Here is a 16266-nt window from a genome sequence, read left to right on the forward strand (position 1 = left end):
AATCTGTTTTTTAATGAAAACTCCTGAACAGGGTCCTAGCATTAGACACAGTCTGAGGCTAACCACTCCACAAAAGAAACAACAATCAAAAAACCCCTACCAAACACAACAATAAAAATATAATCATGCCAGGGAGAAAATGTAAGCCTAATAAAACAGTAAGGAAAAAAGTTAAACGCAACCCGACAAGATACGCATTATCATCTTCCATTGCACTGTGGGTGGACAAAGAATGTGTAAATTGCTTGCTGACCTGGTTTTTGCTTCTGCATAAAAATGAAAGGCCATTTCTTCTAGTACCAATAAATGCCACCTTATCTCTAGGTCACTAACTAGCTACCTGGGTGAGCAAGGAACAGGTTCAGGGGTAGCAATTCTAACAGCAACAAACTGATGCAGCATGATAGCAAGACTCAGATGCAGCCCAGCCCTAATTACAGCTCTGTAGCACGTACTATCACTCCAAGAACAAACCAAAGATGTTAATAATTCATATTCAGCTGTGTGCTTGCATGAACTCCTAGAAAGTTTAATTTTCCGAGACCTAATATTTAGGTACTGCCTTCCAAAAGCTCTTCAGCATGCAACTCCAGCATTGTGTTTTACTGGATTCATTAATAGCGTTGCACCATCTGAATGTCCACTGAAAGAGAGAAAATGAATAGTGTCAGCTTAGACCATGCAGGGGGAAAACAGCAATTCATACTAATATAGGAATTTAAATTACTATATATCCACTACTCGTATTCCTGGTTTAGTAAGTATCTGGCCTTTGTATATGTTACTTGGGAAGTGCTTTAAAACATGCTGAAATGTCTTACTCTGGTAGTAGACTATCTTACTCTGGTACTAGACTATTTGCACAGAGGATTGTGCTTGTTAGCAGAGCAACAAGAAGACACGCACCACCACCATAATGACTGCGCATCAATATCACAATTTTTAATTCATTTTTTCAGTTCTAAAATCTCAAGAACTATTTTAATAAGCAGGCAGAACCTCTCAACTGCTGGAAATGGAAAAACAAAACAAACAAACAAAAACTTACAAAACTCACAAAATGTGAGTCCCTGTTATGCTGTGCACAGAATGAATAGCCTGGAACATCTCTTCCTGCATTCTTAGACAGAATCAGCTGATGCCAGCCATGATCCTGTCTTGATACAGAATCCTGCACTGATTCTCCAAACTGAGTTTCAAAGGGAAAGGCTTCTCTCTCCACTGAGGAGAAAGTAGAAATGGGTCAAGTTATGTAATACCAAGTAAATCAGGTTGAAGTTACATGACATGACTGAGTCAGCTTACCATTCTGACTTGGGTGGTCCTGCCTGACTCCTGGCCTTGCTGGTCCACACCCTCTCTTGCACCACATCAAACTGCTGGGTAAGCCGATCCATCTTGTTAAGCCTATAGAGAACTGTTCTCTTGAACTGACTCACCAAAGGGCTTGACAAATGTGGTGCTGAGGAGCGTGCTGCTGGAGGGAGCAGAACCACCCCTTTTGGTGGGCAGCAACTCAACACTGTGGCTTAATTGTACCACAAGTGGAGAAAGCGTTGCAGAAAGGATCAAGAGGAGCACTGAAGGCAAATGGAAGGACATGGGAGTAAAAGCCTGTGTCTTCAGGAAGGATGGAAATGAAAGAAAAGGCATCATGAAGCCCTCGGGAGTAACAGGACACTGCATTCTGATGTACATCAGAGTGGTGCACAGGGAGGCACAGGCACTGTCCTGGCAGAAGGGGAGTTGCGGGTACAGGGGAAGATGAAGCTCAGCTGTACTGAGTCCATCGAGGTAGCAATGGCTCTGCAGGTTTTAGGCTCACAATGCTCATGTACGTGCCTGCAGCCAGTGGTGGCAAAGGTGAGCTGTTCAGGACAGATGTGTTATCTTGATATTATAATTTAACAGAACGTGAGCTATAATATTTTATCCCCATTGTTCAAGAAAAGGGGGAGGACACCATTGTTCACTTGGAAAACAAACAAAAACGAAGCATGCCCCCATGTTTCTTGAGAAATCAACTCATCAAAAAAAATCAAAGCCTAAGTCTTATTGAGGAATAACACCTAGTCAGTCTTATCAAGCCAAAACACTTTCCTTCCTCTCTTAAATTACTGAGACAGGTTTCTCCTTTCATAGCAGCAGATGTTTTAAGCCTGCAATATTCTTAGAATCTATCTTCCTGGTACAACTGCCTCAATAAGAAAAATAATTTAGAGATAACAGAAATTGTGCTAGCCAGCTGCAGTAACAGAAACTGTATCTTCACCCAAAACGTCCAGTCTTTTAACAAATACAACTTAATGGTTTCAGGAGCAGTTCTTGAATTCCTCTCTTGAGCTTTGGGTAACAGTTTCTAGGGCATCAGGAAAAAAAACATAAGACTGTGGCCCGTTAAACAGCAGGATATATTGTAATGCTTGAGATGAGGCACTCTCAAGCTTCCCAAACCAAGGGGCACAGAGCAAACTGCCTACACCGCAGGGCATCCCTGTTCTCTTTTCCAAATGCAAGGCCAGGCACTGGCAGAAGACAGAACTACGTGCCTGGCAGCTGAAAGATGAGGAAAGAGAAAATATGATGTGCAATAAATCAGGTGCGTGCAAAATAATCGTGGCAGGCCACACCATCTTAACACTGCTCGGCATTGTTTCCACCTTGATGATCTTTCAGCATGTCACGATGCTGAATCATGATGACACAGGGGCAGGAAGCACATATCAGATGGAAAGTGAAAAGGTCATGTTATGATTGCGGACCTACCGAGTGCTAGAGAGACTTTCTTTACATTGGAGTCCCTTGTTCTTATGCTGGAAGACTTACCTGCATTGAAATCAAGAAAAACTTCTGGAGCAGTTCAGATAAATTTGACTTACATATAGATAAAACAGGATTTTTATCTTTTTTTTTCCCCAAAACTGCTTATGGATTTCCCAGAGTGCTTCAAAAATGTTCTTTAAAAGTAACTTTCTGTCCTTAACTAGACCTTAAGCACCCTGAGGGCCTGCTGGCTTGCTTAAGTTAGAGGCCAAAAATGTACATAATTGTCAATCTTTAGCAAGACAGGGAGTTCTTTTCTAACCAAAGCCAGAAATACTCCCTCTGGAAAAACCTCACAAACAATGTGGAAAAAGCTTTTGAACTTTCCATGGTACAAAGTTTAAAATGGGGACAAAACTGGAATGAGTCAGTCTTGAGCATTTTCAAAGCTCTGCTGAATTTCCATAGCTTTACAGATACTGACATCTGGTAGCAGTATTTTCAGTTTAAAAAAAACCAAAGAAGACATTGTCTTGTACTTCCTTAGCATAATTCATTTTTCTTTAAATACGAATAAAATTATTAAAGCAGTCCAATATTTTTGCCTGCATAAATCTCTCTGGATCAACCCCAACCATATTTTTTATGCAATAAAAAGAGGCTATGTTCCCAGAGAAGCAAATTTCAGACAGATTCAGGGACAGCAAAAACAATTTCAGTTTAAGAGCCCAGAGGAATCCTGCAATATTAAATGCAATATTCAACATCAGTTTACACAAAGTAATTGAGAATAATCCTCCTTACAATTTAGCCCAACACTTATAAGCTCAGGGTATAATGGAAGGTTTTTCCTTTAAACATTACACCATTATGATATCCAGTGATAAACAACTAAATTCTGTCACTTTAATTTCAGCAAACTTTTAGGGAAACTCTACAATGGCATCAATAAGCACTAAGCAGGATGAGAGATGGTTCAGGGTGCTGTGGATTATTTTCAGGGCTCTAAGCCAAATTCTCCATTGTCTCAAAGCTCTGTGCCACTTCATATTGTGACAGAATAGCCAGCTCTTGGCGTATCAGAGAGCTGAAGCCTGGATCTTGAAAGCTGCTGAGACCCCTTTGGTTGTGCTGGCCACAATGACTTGACAGGTTCACATGGTTGCAGAATGAAACCGAGTGCGCTCCTCTGTGAGCAGCAGCACAGCCAGTCAATAACCCCACACTTTCCTGATCACCTCTGATGGGTGACCCCTCCTGCTCTGCCAGAACAGGGGGCAGGAGAGGTATTTGGGAGATGAGTAAACCACGCTAACCCTTTGAGCACCTCAGGAAAAGAGCGTGCATTTAAAAAGGAACACTTGCATAGCCTTCTGGATGTACTCTGTACAGTTTGTCCTGATTAGAAAGGAAGTGAGTTTAACGGAGAATCCAACTCAGACAAACAGTTCTCTACTTTTATTTGGAAAAGCTGCAAACCTGTTACAGTTCACTTGCTAGTATGAAAAGCAAGCTTGAAAAATGCCACTGTTGAGATCAGTGAATAATGGTTTAAGTGAAATAAGGGCAATCAGGCTGAAGAACATGGTGGACTGGTCTGGGGGGGAAGAGGGCAAATGCTACAAGCTCCCAAGTTCTGAATTTTAATCATGACACTCTTGCGGACACACTTCTGTCTGGCTCATGCCTTTCACTACAACCAGCCTTGGGAGCACGTGTAGCTTCCCAGTGGTCTTCTGGTAGCAGTGAAAAACAACCTGGAATCCCAGGGACTTTCTTCCTGTTCACAGCAAAACTATCTGAGGAAGATATTACTTCTTATTTAAACTTCATTTCTAAGCCAATTCTGTTCTGAGAATTAGACTTCTCTAATCTTGTTATTCTGCATTCCTCTCTCTTGTGGTGCTTCGAAGATTTCTTTTTTGGTTGCTTATACAACCTTACCACTGCAGTACTCAAAATATTTAAAGCATGGTATAAATACAGCTATTATTACTACTTAAAGAAAACAGGAAAGTTATTAACTGATCAACCTTTGTTTTTTATTTCTAATAAACATATCAGATCCATCTCTAAATGGTGACAAAAAAATGTGACCTTGCATTAAGTTTATCCCACAACATCCTCATCATGACTGGTATTACTTTAAGGACTTTTCATCTGCATTCTCTGCAAAGCAATGTCTTGTCACTAGCACCAGTCAAGTTTTTTTTCCAACGCTCACTGACATAGACAAGATATTAGCTATCTCAGAAACACGATGCTTAGGGAGCAAGTGAAGAGTAACGTGCAGAAAAGAAAGAGAAAGAAGTCCCTTCCCCCTCAGTTTTGGCAACCATCATGTTGGTCATTTTGCTTTGTACACCATATGTTGCTTTTTGCTGTTCTTTGTCCTTATGCTGTCTTTTAAGGAACAAGCTCTTTGGTAATGAATAGAGTCTTTATATGCTTGGAAAACATTTCTAGCATGTTGTAGACACTATTGTAATATAAATACTCATTGTCTTCCAGAGCATTCTTACCACTACCACGACTCTTTTCTGCAGCTTTTTCACTGGACAACAACCTTCATTAAATTGTTTTGTGCTGCTGGTAAAGTGCTGTAATCATAAAATATGGCAAATGCTTCATATACCTGAAGATGGATTTTGCTGAACATGTTATTTCTGTTGATCACACTGGGGAACAGTATGTCAAGACAACCTGAAGTAGCTCAGTAGATTAGCAAATGTTAAAACAAAACCCAAGACATTTAACTACATCCCAAAAGATGTGTGGGAGAGGGAAAGAACAAAAGACTTTTGAAGCCAAATTAGCCCATGAATTAATAACTATCATTAGGTTTTAGTCACACACCATATTCTTACCTTGGTCCTTTTATTATTTGTTTCATAGTTGGACTATTGAGTTTTAAGTCTGTGACTTTCATTTCCCTTATGTTTGCTGAAGGAGTACAGAAAAATGCAGAAGGTCTTTAACTCTTCAGTTTCTTTCTGGCAGAACATCATTGTTTGCATTTCTGAAGTTTTTGAAAATAACAGTCTTGACTCCCTTCTCATTTGGCCCAGTTTAACAATGCTGCAAGTCCACGGAATTCAGTTGCATTCATCTCACTTTAAAGCAAGCTAGAGGAATGTCTAGCCTAGTATTGCTGACATACCTCATACTCCTTTAGTTAAAGAACAACTCTCATTAAACCTAGATTAAAAATTTGTGCCCTTTATGCTCTGGATTTAAAACGCATTTTTAGACCACTTCCTTCTGCCTCCACTGCTGTATTTTCCTCCCTTTAAGAGCAATGAACAAATAGATTACTAATCTGCAACTCTGTTTTTAGTTCTCAGCTTTTCCAGTTCATTTGGTTGTGGTTTTTTTTTTTTTTAAATCAGCCTTGGATCTTGCTGATCATGTTGTTCACCTTGAAATCTCATCCTTTGGGCTTTCATGACCTTGTCCTCTCAGTACTCCTTTTGCCTTTCTAATAATTCACACTGTTTTGCTCTCTCATTTTCTGTGTCCGTACCACAGGCATCTGTAGCCTTGGCACATTTTGTTTCTCCTTTTACATCCCTCACATAGTACATGCAGTGCCTAACACTCCTCCAACTCCCACTGCTATGTCAGTTAATTTTAAATCCAGTTCTATAGAGAGAAGAACCAAACCATTTTAACTGTGTACATAAAGCTACCTCACCATCATAAACTATATTGCAGTCTTAAGCCTCACAACAGCCTGTAAGGAACAAAAGTATTACTAATCCTTTTCTAGTGGCAAAGAGAAACACATTTATCCAAAATCACAAAAAAACCTGTGGCAGCCTATGGTTTACCAACCAGAGGGATTCATTTCACCTTTCTACCTCCAGATCTGTATAATGGCTAATGCATCTGATACTTGTTGGACTTCAGAAAGGATTTTCTTAACTTACAGGTACTGCACACCAACAGCAGGTGCTGCCCCTCACCAGCCCAGCCCCTGAACTGAATGCTTGCTGTCTTCTCACCAAATGGTCCACCGAGGGGGTGGGAAGGAGAACCCCCAGCACAAGAGGAGCCCTTGCTTTGGCTTACCATGAGGCTCTGAGGCACCGACCACCATGCTGAGCTGTGTAACAGGAAATTACAGAATACACTCCACTTTCCTAGCATCTACTACAAGCAAGTAAGCAAGGCCACGGTTAAGCCAGATCAATCGGAGCTTTCACATCACCTCAGAGAAGCCCAGATCCTCATGTGGCTTCTGACAGCTGCTGTGACTGTCTCAGGACCTTTGCCCCTCCACCAACACTGCTTTGCCAAACCAGTTTCCTTTTTCCTGTCAGGGGCTTTGCCATGTTGATCACAGCGCTAGGCCTAACTCCTCCTTTCAGAAGCCACATCATCTGCTCTTTCTTCTTGCATGCTGCTTTGTTTTCTTCTTAATGGGGCTAACTCCAGCCTTCCTTACCACCTGGTTAGGTGGCACACAAGCCACATGTTATTTATGAAGGAGCCAGCACAAATCCGACTCTCCCAGCTATCCAGGGAGGATATTTTAGGGCCTACGGGAGCGACAAAACCTGGCCCTCCACTGCGGCTGGGTGCCGCAGCCGCCACACTCCCTGTCACTCAGGGCCACGGTGCCAAGCGTCCATGTCAGCCCGGCTCCTTTCCTGCTCCTCGGGGTTCCCGCCTCACCTGCCACGGGCCTGCACCCCCTCCCTCAACCCGAAAGATGCAGCTCGCTGCTGCAGACAAGGACAGGGGCACCCACAGATTAGTCACCCACCGCCTGCCCAGGCTCGGCCGGGGCGCCTCAGGCAGCCCAGATCAGAGGCAGCCCAGATCAGAGGCAGCCCAGATCAGTGACATCCCCCGAGCTGGGTCTCCCCCATTCCCTGGCAGCCGCATTCCTCGGGAAGCCGCTTTCGCCCGGCCGCCCCATGGCCGCCACGGGGCCACGCCGGCCGAGCCCGCCCGACGCGAGGCCCATCCGTGCGCTCGGCGCCGCTGCTATGCCCAGGCCCCGCGGCTGCGGCGGTGCGCTGAGGCCGATCAGCCCTTCCGCGCGCCGCGGCCTGCTCCGGCCCGGCCCCGCCCGCCTGGCGTCCCGGCCCCGCCCGCCTGACGCGCCGGCGGCGCTGGCGGGCTGGAAGTGGCGTACGTGCAAAGCGGGCCGGGAGAGTGGCGCCTCCTCCTCGCCCCGACACAGCGGCGGAGGCGCGGCGGGGAGAGGCGGTGGCTGCGCCGGCCCGCGCACTGGGCAGAGAGGCCGGCGGGGAGCGGAAGGCAGCCCCCCCACCGCGCCAGCCGGCTGCCCCCCGCCGCCGCTCTCCTCCTCGGCCGCGCCGCCGGCGGGGCGGCGATGAGGCAGCGCTAGCGGCATTAGCAGCGCAAGGAGGGCGGCGCGGGCCCCCGTGGCAGCTCCGCACCCGGCCGCCCCGAAGGAGGCCGCAGGCCGGCGGAGGCGGAGGGCGGCGGGGGCCGCGGCGGAGCTGGGCGGCCATGATGCAGTGAGCGCTCCCTCCCCGCGCGGCCGGGCGGGGGCCCGTGTTAGCGCCGCTCCCACCCGCCTCCTTACATAACCCCTCGGCAGCGGAGCGGGGCTGCGGCGGCACCACCAGCGCCATGGCGAATGACAGCGGCGGCGGAGCCGGCCAGGGCGGCGGTGAGAGCGGCGGCGGCAGAGCCGGCCAGGGCGGCGGTGAGAGCAGCGGCGGCAGTAGTGGTAGTAGTACTAGCAGCAGCAACGAGCGGGACCGGCAGTACTGCGAGCTGTGCGGGAAGATGGAGAACCTGCTGCGGTGCGGGCGCTGCCGCAGCTCCTTCTATTGCAGCAAGGAGCACCAGCGCCAGGACTGGAAGAAGCACAAGCTCATCTGCCGCGGCGGAGGCACGGCGGCAGCGGCCGCAGCAGGGGGCGCTGCCGAGCTCCGCGGTGGGCACCCCCCGCAGACCCGCGCCCACAGCGCTGGGGCTGCGGCGGGAGGCGGCAGCCGGGCGGCGGGGGGGGCCGGGGCTGCGGCGGCGAAGGGCGAAGCGCCGCCGCCCCCGGAGGCCTCCGCCGAGGCCGCCCCGCTGACCAACAACCACATCGCTGCCGCAGCCGCCGGCGGTAAGGCGGAGGCCCCAGCCGCGGCCCAGTCCCCGTCCCCCTCCGGGGAGGCGGTGCTGCTGTACCGGGACAAGTCGAACCTGTACCCGGGCGGCGTGCAGGCGGGGCCCGGCGGGGCAGCGCTGCGCCCCAACGGGCAGACGAAGTCGCTAGTGCCGCAGCGGCTGGCGCTGGAGTACATAGTGCCCTGCATGAACAAGCACGGCATCTGCGTGGTCGACGACTTCCTCGGCAAGGAGCTGGGCGGGCTGGTGGCCCAGGAGGTGCGAGCCCTGCACCACACCGGCCGCTTCACCGACGGGCAGCTCGTCAGCCAGAAGAGCGACTCCTCCAAGGACATCCGCGGCGACAAGATCACCTGGGTGGAGGGCAAGGAGCCGGGCTGCCAGACCATCCGGCTCCTCATGAACTGCATGGACGATCTCATCCGACACTGCAACGGCAAGCTGGGCAACTACAAGATCAACGGCAGGACGAAAGTGAGTGTGTGAGCCGGGACCCCCGGTGACTCCCTCCCTGCAGCCGGGGGGGCTTTGGGGCGGGAGTGGGGCGGCGGAGCCGGCATTTCCCCGGGCAGAGGTGGGTGTGCATGCGTGTGTGCACGTCCGTGTCAGTGCGTGTGCCTGTGCGTCTGTCTGTGCGTGCGCTCGCTGCCGCCCCGCTCCCCGGAGCGGCCTCCGGTCCGGCCGTGCCGGGACCCTCAACCACGGGCCCGGGCCGGCTTGGCCGCAGCCTCGGCGGCGGGTGGGTGTTGTCCGCGGTCAGCGCCCGGGCATTGCTCTCGACCGAGGAGGTGTGAAAGGGTTTGTTTGCCTCTTTGCTTTTCCAGAGCAATTATAAAAGATATATATATATATATATATATGTACAAAAAAACCCGGCGATCTCATTTATAGCTCTGCATTTTGTGAAAACCTTGACCTGGAAGCTTACCGCTGGGCGATGAATATAGGAATGAGAGTTCTCTCGTGGTCTCCCTAAAAATGCTGAATGGAATATACTCATGGGCTCCTGAAAATGGGGCATAGCGTGTGCTGGGCACCAGCTGTGATGCCTTCCTGAGAGGAGCAACAGTGCACATCTTACCTCGAGCAGCACTTGGCTGAGTAGTGTGAAAAATTCTGTGCATAACTTTTGCAGACTCGCGTGAATGGGCTGGGTTTTGGTAAGTCCTGGCTCAGAATGCGGCCTGCCAAGTACTGGGCTTAAAAACTGGGATAGGAGACTCACATTGGTGGGTGAGAGCTCTAGTGGCACTGTACATCTGTGGGTTACAGTGTGACCCCACACTCTGCCAGTTGATGCTATAGTGGGCAGGGGAGTCACAGCCGTGAGAGGAGCAGGGTGGCTTTGGGGAGCATTTCATTTTTTTAATTATCATGAAGTCTCTCTTCTCCAAAAATCTTATTTTGGGACCAGAGAACTGAGTCAAACTCTCCCATTGTATTAGCCTAATTTGCAATTCCTTTCTAGGTCTTTAAATAAAATTCACGCTCTTGGTGAAGGACTAGCAATGAATATTCATCAGTATCTTTTCCATTAAAAAAAAAAAGAGGAGAGGGAAGCCCCTTCACAGTTTGCTACCTCTGTTAAAACAGAAGGAAGCTAGTGAATTGGTAGGAACCATCCTGCTGTGGTGATTGCACTCTCACAGACAGACTCTTGTTGCTGCAGCTGCAGAATCTCAGCTGGTAGGAAACGGGAGGAGGGGAGAACTGGAAGGCAAAAAACAGCCTTGGATTTGTTTGGGGCATGGGAAATTCAAACTCCTCTGATAAAGAAAAGTGGGTGGGATTTTTTTTCATGTGATCTTTACTTACCTTTAGTTGAAACAGTACTGTGCTGAAACATTTTAGAGGGAATATGGTCTGGATTCCTACTAGATTCTTGCTAGCTTGGACTTTTCTAAGCCAACTTAGCTTTCAGACAGTCCTAAATCTCTTTAAGTCCCCAGTACTTCAAATTTGCACTCTAAAAATATCTGTGGCTTTGCTGGGTTTCAGTTTTATGCAGTGAGGAGGAATACTGCTTCTGTTTTTATGTGCAGTGGTGTGCTTCTGTAAATAATATGTGCCAGATCTTTGGAAAAAGACTTTTAGAACTGTAATCCTGAATCACATGTGTGGTTCCTGGACTACTGTATCTTATGTTTGTAACTTTTGCTAATTGTGAAAGACGGAAAAAAAATCTCTTAATACTGCACATTTTTGTGGAGGAGCAGTAAAGCAGTGCAGATTGTTTAGCCCTACTGGTTTTCAGTCACTGCTGCAATTCCTCTGTATTTGGGGGATCAGAACAGGTAGAGGAATCAACAGAAAAGCATTAGTTTGTCTTCTTGCACTCCCTTGCTTATCTCCCCACAAAAGCCAGTGCTTGTAGTGCTGCAGGAATGCTTCGTTCACTAAAATTTCAGCAAGAACAGAATGAAAACTGTCAGTCATTCTTACAGACTCACAGAATGAACAGAAGCAGTTGGTGAGAAGAGATGGACAAGCCAGTGGAAGACTTTAGTCTGTTAAAACATGGGGTTTGTCGGTGTTTGGGAGTGGTGATTTGTAAAGTCAGTAGGGATAGGAGCAAACACTCCTCTCTACTTTTTTGTCAGTGGAGAACTGCAGCTTTCCTCTGTCATTAATGTTACTAAGTTGAATTGAAGGGCCATGGTGGGGGGCACAGTCTCACAGTGAAAACTTCTATAAGTTCCTTCAGGGCTCCTGGGTGTTTAGAGAGGAGTGGGAGAAAGATGTAAAGTAAACATGGAGGCATCTCTTGGTTATCTGAAGTCTTTTTTTCTCCACTTGCACATGTTTTTTCTGAGTTTAGGTTTGATTGTGTTGCTGTAGGAATCCTGGTATACTTTTTGTTCTTGCCAGCATAGGTGGGTTTGCAGTGGTCCGTAATAGCTACAGCAAGTTAGCTCTGGAGCTTTTGTGTTTAGTGCACTTTGTATGGTGACAGCTGCTTAGTTCACTTAGTCAAATGCAGTCCACTTTCAAATCTTGATGGGTATGTTGGATTTGCATTCACAGCAAAGACTTAAGAGGACTGATCCATGTCTGTTATTTATTCTTACTGGTTTCATTTCAAGTAATAGGACCAAAATGCATGGAAATGGAGCACACGTTGACCAACTGAGCTCTTACAGAATAATTTTATTGCTCTCTTGTGTGTATGTTGCAATACTGTGGTTTGCGTAGTTGGTGTGTGGAGAACTTAGTGTACCGTTTTACCAAAGGTGCTAAATAAACCAATTTGCAGTGTCACTGGTGAGATTTGTAATTCCCCAGCATCAGAACCAGCAAAATAATTCCAGTCCTTGGGGGACCTCTCTGCCTGCCCTCTCACAATGTGATGGGTTTGCACAGTATTAAATGGTTGTGGTTTGGTATGGCACCTCATGCAACAGGGGACCTGCTAGAGTTGAGCTGTGTTCATAAATGTCAGGGATGGAGCTGTGCTGAGGACATCGGGGGTGGTAAAGTCTAGGAGTTTGTGTTTCCTCAAAAAGTCATTGACTGAGAAATCAGAGGTGCAGTGTTGTAGCTTTGAGGGAGAAGGTGATTTTGTATTAACAGATCTAAACGTGTGTTGGTTTGGTTTTTTTAAACCTGTTTTTTTGTATTAGACCTTTACACAAAAAACAAGCAAAAAGCCCACCCCAAACCGCCTGCAGCCAGTTATTTTAAATATTGTTGTTAGATTCACTGCCGTGTCTTTTTAGAAAACCGACTATGTTTTTGAATGTTGAGCAATGGTTGGCATTATGTCACAGGAGCTTTTATTGAATCTTTAACCTTTACCAGATCTAGTTCAAGCTCTGTAAACAAGCATATCCTATTAGAGGGAATGAATCATAAATAAACCTGCTACATAGTGTGCTGAAATTCCTACACTCTTTCTATTACTGAGTCTTCAAAAACATTTTTTTTATTAAATACGCCTTTAAAAATCTTAAGAGTTTTATTCTCTGTGCTCTAACTAGCATCTGGGTACTTTTATGGAAGTGAATGGATTATTGATCAAAGGTTTTAATGATGCTCTTGATCAAGGCTAATTGTTTTTGGTGTTGGGGGTAAATAGCTGTAGATAAAAGGGAAGAGATGATACCTAGATTATCACTTCAAATTTAGTTAAGGTGGAACTTGTATACCTGTTGGTGTCGTCAACCTGGAATCTGCTATCGCTTCTACAAAGTGTCTAGAAGCAGTACATGGAAAGGGGAAAGGAAATGGGTCTTGAGAGATATACTCTGCATCTCTTAGCCAGTAAAACTACCTATCAGGGAAGAAGCTAAATTGTTTTAATGGAATCTGTTTTAAACTGATTGACATTCACCAGGACTGGTCTCTTAAGGTAAAGGATGTGAAAGAAGGTAAAATGCTAAGCGAGAAACGCAAGATTTTACGTTTTTGAAGTCTCTGTTAGGGGTTTTCTCCAGGGCTACCTAAAATTGGTCTACTTAAACTGATGTGGTTCTGGTTAGACCTGATCATCAGTAGATTACTCTCCAGCCTGACAGGTATCTATATGGCAGTAGATATAGACTAGCCAGCTACCTTTGAGGTGGGTTGACAGTACAGCAGCAGGTATAAGAGAATGGCTAACTATTTACTCAGCTCAGAAGTCCTGACACAGCATTCCTTGCTTTTGTTCTTTTAGTCTTTTTACAGACTTTGCTTCCGTCTTTAGCAGTTGATGGCACATACTTGCGTACAAGAGCTATAGCGTCTTTCTCTTACTTTTTGTTATTTTCTAAGTTTTTCTTCTTCCATCTCCTCCCAAAATATTAATTCTCTTTTTTCTTCCATCTTATCAGTTGCCCCACCTGTAGATGCATGTATTTCTGTTTCCTGTCTTAGATAGCTGATGGAGTTACAAACCTGCTCATTGAAGTCAGGGACTGAAACACTCCTGAATCTCACCCAGGTGAGAAGATTTTTCTTCCATCCCCACACAGCAGCTGAAAAGGGGGCAAGGGAGGGTGCAGCTTAATGATTTTTGTGCTGGATTTCTTTTTCCCCTATTGTGGACTCTACTGATCATTTACAATTTCATATAAATCCAAAGTTTGCATCTTTTACTGGTATTGGAAAAAATTTGGGAGATCTCAGTCACAGACTGGGTTCCTAATAGCTGTATAAATGGACATCTCATCTATTAGCCATTTCTGCTTTGCTCCCATCACACCGGGTGCCACCCATTCCCTAACCCTATCCTGTGCCTCTTTCTGGTAGGAGATTGAACAGACAGTTTGGCAGTCTCTGTTACATCCCTTTGGTTTTTGCTTCATTCCCACTCCTTTGTAACAGAAGAGATACAGTTCAAATGGCTCCATTTTAATGCTCTCCCATCTCTACCAGTAGGCCAGTGGCACCTGCTGCTTCTCAGCCACCTGTGGCTTAAAAATTTGCTCTGTTGGCACCACATTGTGCAAGCCTGCTTTTGTACTTTTTCGTAGATTTGCTGAATTACACAATTGCTTGTTTCTTACTCTCTCCCTGGCTCTAATCTCAAAATAAATTGTTTAGCTGCTGCTTATAATTGCCTGGATGCTCGTCAGTTATCAATATGATGCTGTGTGCTAAAGTATCCTGGAGTTTTCTGAAGACCTGGAGTGCTCTGGATTCAGACTAGTCCAACTATGCCAAATTAAATTAGCTTGTTTCAAAGTTAGTAATGCTCCTTTAGAGAATAATCCTCCAAGAGTGAGTGGATTTCTTGTGCTCTGCTGTTAGCTTTTATGGAAACTGGAAAGAAGAGGCTCTCTGCTCTGGCCATTTATTTATGTAGCAGTTTTTCTACAAATGTGTTGGATCAATGTTGCCAACGAAAGAGGAATATAATTAAGGAGCAGTAATCTGCTGATGGAGCTAAAGCTGTCAGCAGCCATGTAGCACTGAGAGGGGGCAGAGGGAGCATGCGAGGAGGGTAGGTCATCCTGAGTTTTGCAGCTGCTGTTTAAAATAATATACAGGAGGCCCAAACAAGATTTCTGGATGTTCTTTCTGTTATATCTTAATCTGCAAAATATAACCATGACTCTGCATGCAGCAATAAGACAACAGATTAAAATAAGAGGTAGAGAATAAGGGCTTGGCAACCAAGCAGGTACTGGCAAGTGATGATGGGGGCAAAACACTGGTGGAGGGGAAATTAACATGGAGGTGGATGTGAGGGTCTGCTGCAGCTCAGGTGAGTCCTGTTCTCCTTGGAGGGGCCAAGAGGTGAGGTGGGGGATCTAGGATGAAAAATGTTGGTGATGCAGGGGATTTCCTCTCAATTTTTGCTTGTGCCATGCCCAGTTACAGAGATTCTTCTCTATCACCCAGTGTTTGGTTTTTTTCACTTTCACACCTGGAATTATTTTTTGGTTGAAAACTTACTGATCTAATTGGTTCCTAATGGGTGACTGTATGGGTTTGAATTTGTCACTGAGTTGTGAGAAGGTATGGCTAGGTCTTCTCACTTGAGTTGCTTGACCTTGATATACAATATGACTGATATCCTTACCAATTCTTTTCCTGACAGCAGCATTTCTGCTGGCAATGACATTTTCTTCTAGATGAATGTTCTGGTCAGTGAAGGATTGTATGGTGATTCATGGATACTCAGTGGCCCACAGTTCTTATATCCCTGTTGGGATAGAACCGTGACACATGATGAGTAGTTTCATTTGTTGTTCCTCACGTACAAGCATTTTGGGTCCCAAACAGAACAGGTGATCAAAAGGCTGTCTGTTTTCTCCAATGCAAATGATCTTTCACACAGAATCACAGATCGGGAAGCACAGCATCCAGAAAATACACTTGTTTATGGCTACTGAAAATGAAAATACGAACATTGCTGAGATTCTGGCAGGTTCTCCTACCAGAGAGAATTACAAAGATATACTAATTTCTGAGGGGCAGCTGTGTGGTCATTGTAACTTTAAAGTCTGGTATGAATACAGTGTTTCTGAGGGTGGGAAGCACTGCATGTGGCTGCTGAGAACTTTTCCATACCCCTGTGTCTTAGGCTGTAGTTAGTGAACAGTTGGCTGGTGCTGTCAGAGGAGTAGTCACCCTTCTTTGCCAGCACAAGTATTTACATGGCCATCCTGTGAACTGGTTTGGGGAACTGATCCATCTGAAAAATAAACTGGCAAAAGAAGTGCTCCTGGTTCAGTGTTCGGATGTTTGTGCTGGCACAGAGGACTGGCAGATGGTGAGAATTACTTTCAGCAGCAATGCAAATTTATGCCGGCTTAAAGTGTTTGCCAATCTGCAGCCTTAGTCTAACACTTAGGGACTGATTATACCAAAATTTGCTTGTGAAAGTTTGAGTACAGTTTATGAAATCTTGGATAGCTATGTATTTTTTTCTTCCTTAACATATCTTTTCTTTATTCTTCCATGTTCAGTGTGAGACTC

General features: G+C 46.0%; 2 protein-coding genes across 2 annotated transcripts in view; one reads left to right on the plus strand and one right to left on the minus strand.

The window, feature by feature from the left end:
- Nucleotides 1-508: 508 nt before the first annotated feature.
- On the minus strand, nt 509-8372 carry LOC139827564 (uncharacterized). Its single transcript, XM_071806318.1, has 2 exons — nt 5631-8372; nt 509-643 (listed from the first exon to the last, which is right to left on the minus strand). The coding sequence occupies exon 1, from the start codon at nt 8370-8372 to the stop codon at nt 7605-7607; it is 768 nt and encodes a 255-aa protein (XP_071662419.1). The 3' UTR covers nt 509-643; nt 5631-7604.
- Nucleotides 8361-16266, plus strand: part of EGLN1 (egl-9 family hypoxia inducible factor 1) — a 36506-nt gene continuing 28600 nt past the window's right edge. Inside the window, exon 1 of the mRNA XM_065833946.2 lies at nt 8361-9336. Coding sequence (XP_065690018.2) covers nt 8371-9336 — 966 coding nt within the window. The 5' untranslated portion in view covers nt 8361-8370. The remainder of the gene's footprint in view (nt 9337-16266) is intronic.

The sequence above is a fragment of the Patagioenas fasciata genome, chromosome 3 (genome assembly GCF_037038585.1).
Source record: "Patagioenas fasciata isolate bPatFas1 chromosome 3, bPatFas1.hap1, whole genome shotgun sequence".
NCBI lineage: Eukaryota > Metazoa > Chordata > Aves > Columbiformes > Columbidae > Patagioenas > Patagioenas fasciata.

Excerpts from the sequence above, each read along its gene's own strand:
- LOC139827564 (XM_071806318.1), bottom strand. The coding sequence starts at position 8,372 with ATGGCGCTGGTGGTGCCGCCGCAGCCCCGCTCCGCTGCCGAGGGGTTA.